The 1724-nt window shown below is 40.6% G+C and overlaps 1 protein-coding gene across 1 annotated transcript; it reads right to left on the reverse strand.

Annotated features, from left to right (window-relative positions):
• Window positions 1–202: 202 nt before the first annotated feature.
• Window positions 203–1272, reverse strand: LOC144962210 (uncharacterized; the record flags this gene model as incomplete). The annotated part of the gene is made up of 2 exons (XM_078895134.1): window positions 1125–1272; window positions 203–478 (listed from the first exon to the last, which is right to left on the reverse strand). Coding segments are annotated over exons 1-2 (424 nt in total), but the record flags the coding sequence as incomplete, so codon positions are not given.
• Between the last annotated feature and the right edge of the window lie 452 nt (window positions 1273–1724).

A 1724-nucleotide genomic window follows, 5' to 3' on the forward strand; every position in this document is an offset into this window, starting at 1 on the left:
TTGTATAACTGTGCTTCTCCTCTCCCTGTCATTCTCTTCATGTATGAGCTATTAGTAGGGTGTTTTCCATCTTGCTCGAATCTCTTCATTTTTGCCCAATATCCTCCCATTCTGGTCTTTGATCATCTTAATATGTTGTATATCTCTCCTCTTTTTGTGCCTCTTTTTTGTTATTCTGAAAATAGTTTTCAATTGCTCAAACATATCTTTGAATGTCTCGACTTTGGTTTTGCAACGGCTCTTTTTGCTTCTTTCTTTGCCTGCCTATATCCCTCTACTTTCATAGCATCCCTGTTTGTATCCATGTTCTTCCTTGCTACCCTCTTTTTCTTTATTGCTTCTTGAACCTCTTCATTCAACCGCCATGTTTCTTTTCCTCTTCCCGAGCTGACCCCTAACACTTCTTTGGCCACTTCACGGATTGCATCAGAAGTTCTTTTCCATTCCTTTGGGAAATCAATTCTTAGTCTTCTCTTCACTGTTGTAGCAAATATTTCTCTTTGCTCTTCCTCTTTTAGTTTCCACCATCGTGTTTTCCCCTCACTTTGTTTATCTTTTATATTCCTCTTTCCAAATGCCACTTTCGCAATAACAATCTAATCTTGCGCTGCCACTCTCTCTCTCCCGGCAAACTGTCACAATCTGATACCCCCTTCAAATATTTCTCCTCCAGCATAACAGGCTGTGTCTTTCTCTCGTGAATCTGTGCTAATCGTTCTTTCTAAAATATATGTTTAGTATTGCCAGGTCCATCCTTGTTGCAAATCTTACATCTTCGCCTTAAGCCTTTTTCATTTCTGATGCCAAACGCAACTTACCACCTCTCCCTCCATATTGCTTTCTCCACGTGCCTTCATCGCACTGTGAGCACTCTTTCTGATTTCTCGAAGATTTCCATTTGTTCATCAACCTCCTTCAATTCTCCTTGTTTTGTACAGCCTGTCTGGGTGCGTATGAGCTCATGACAGTGATTTTCTCCATGTCGACTTTGATCTTAATCCACAATAGTCTGTCGGACACTATTTGGACTCTAACAACATGCTGTGCAAGTCCTTTATCCAGAATGATGCCCACTCCGTTTCTTGTGGCCTCATTTCCTTTATAAAATATTTAAAATCCTCCACCAATCTCCCTCGCTGATTCACTCTTCCACTTTGCTTCTTGCACACACAGAGCGTTAATATTTCTTCTTTCCATAGCATCAGCGATATCCCTCAATCTGTCTCTCATGCTTCCAACGTTCAAACTTCCAATCTTGATCTCCACTCCCATCCGTTACCTCGACCATCTTTTACGCTCCCCCCCCCCCCTTTTGTTGGTGACCAGCAGGCACAGAATTTTCACTGCCATCCTGCTGGCCAATAATGACAGAGGCGGTCGTATTTATCCCGTCCTAGGCCAATCCGGTATGATATTTCTGTTTCATTCATTCATTACTTTTGGCTTGAGTTTTACTGCCAGGATGCCCTTCCTGAGCAAATACTCTCCATTTATCCGTGCTAGTGACCGGCCTCACATGGTGCTGGGTTGCACCCCATAAAAGACCGGGAATATATATTATATAAAATATATATATATATATATAATATATATATATATATATATATATAATATATAATATATAGTAAAAAGCCCGCAGTTTCGCGGGAAAGAACTATTTTCATTCGATACTGTACTCACCATCATTTAATGAGGGCAGATTGGTAAACAACGTTGTCTGTGTA

The sequence above is a fragment of the Berghia stephanieae genome, unplaced genomic scaffold, assembly GCF_034508935.2.
Source record: "Berghia stephanieae isolate SIO BIC M18660-M18661 unplaced genomic scaffold, UCSD_Bste_1.3 scaffold697, whole genome shotgun sequence".
Classification (NCBI taxonomy): domain Eukaryota; kingdom Metazoa; phylum Mollusca; class Gastropoda; order Nudibranchia; family Aeolidiidae; genus Berghia; species Berghia stephanieae.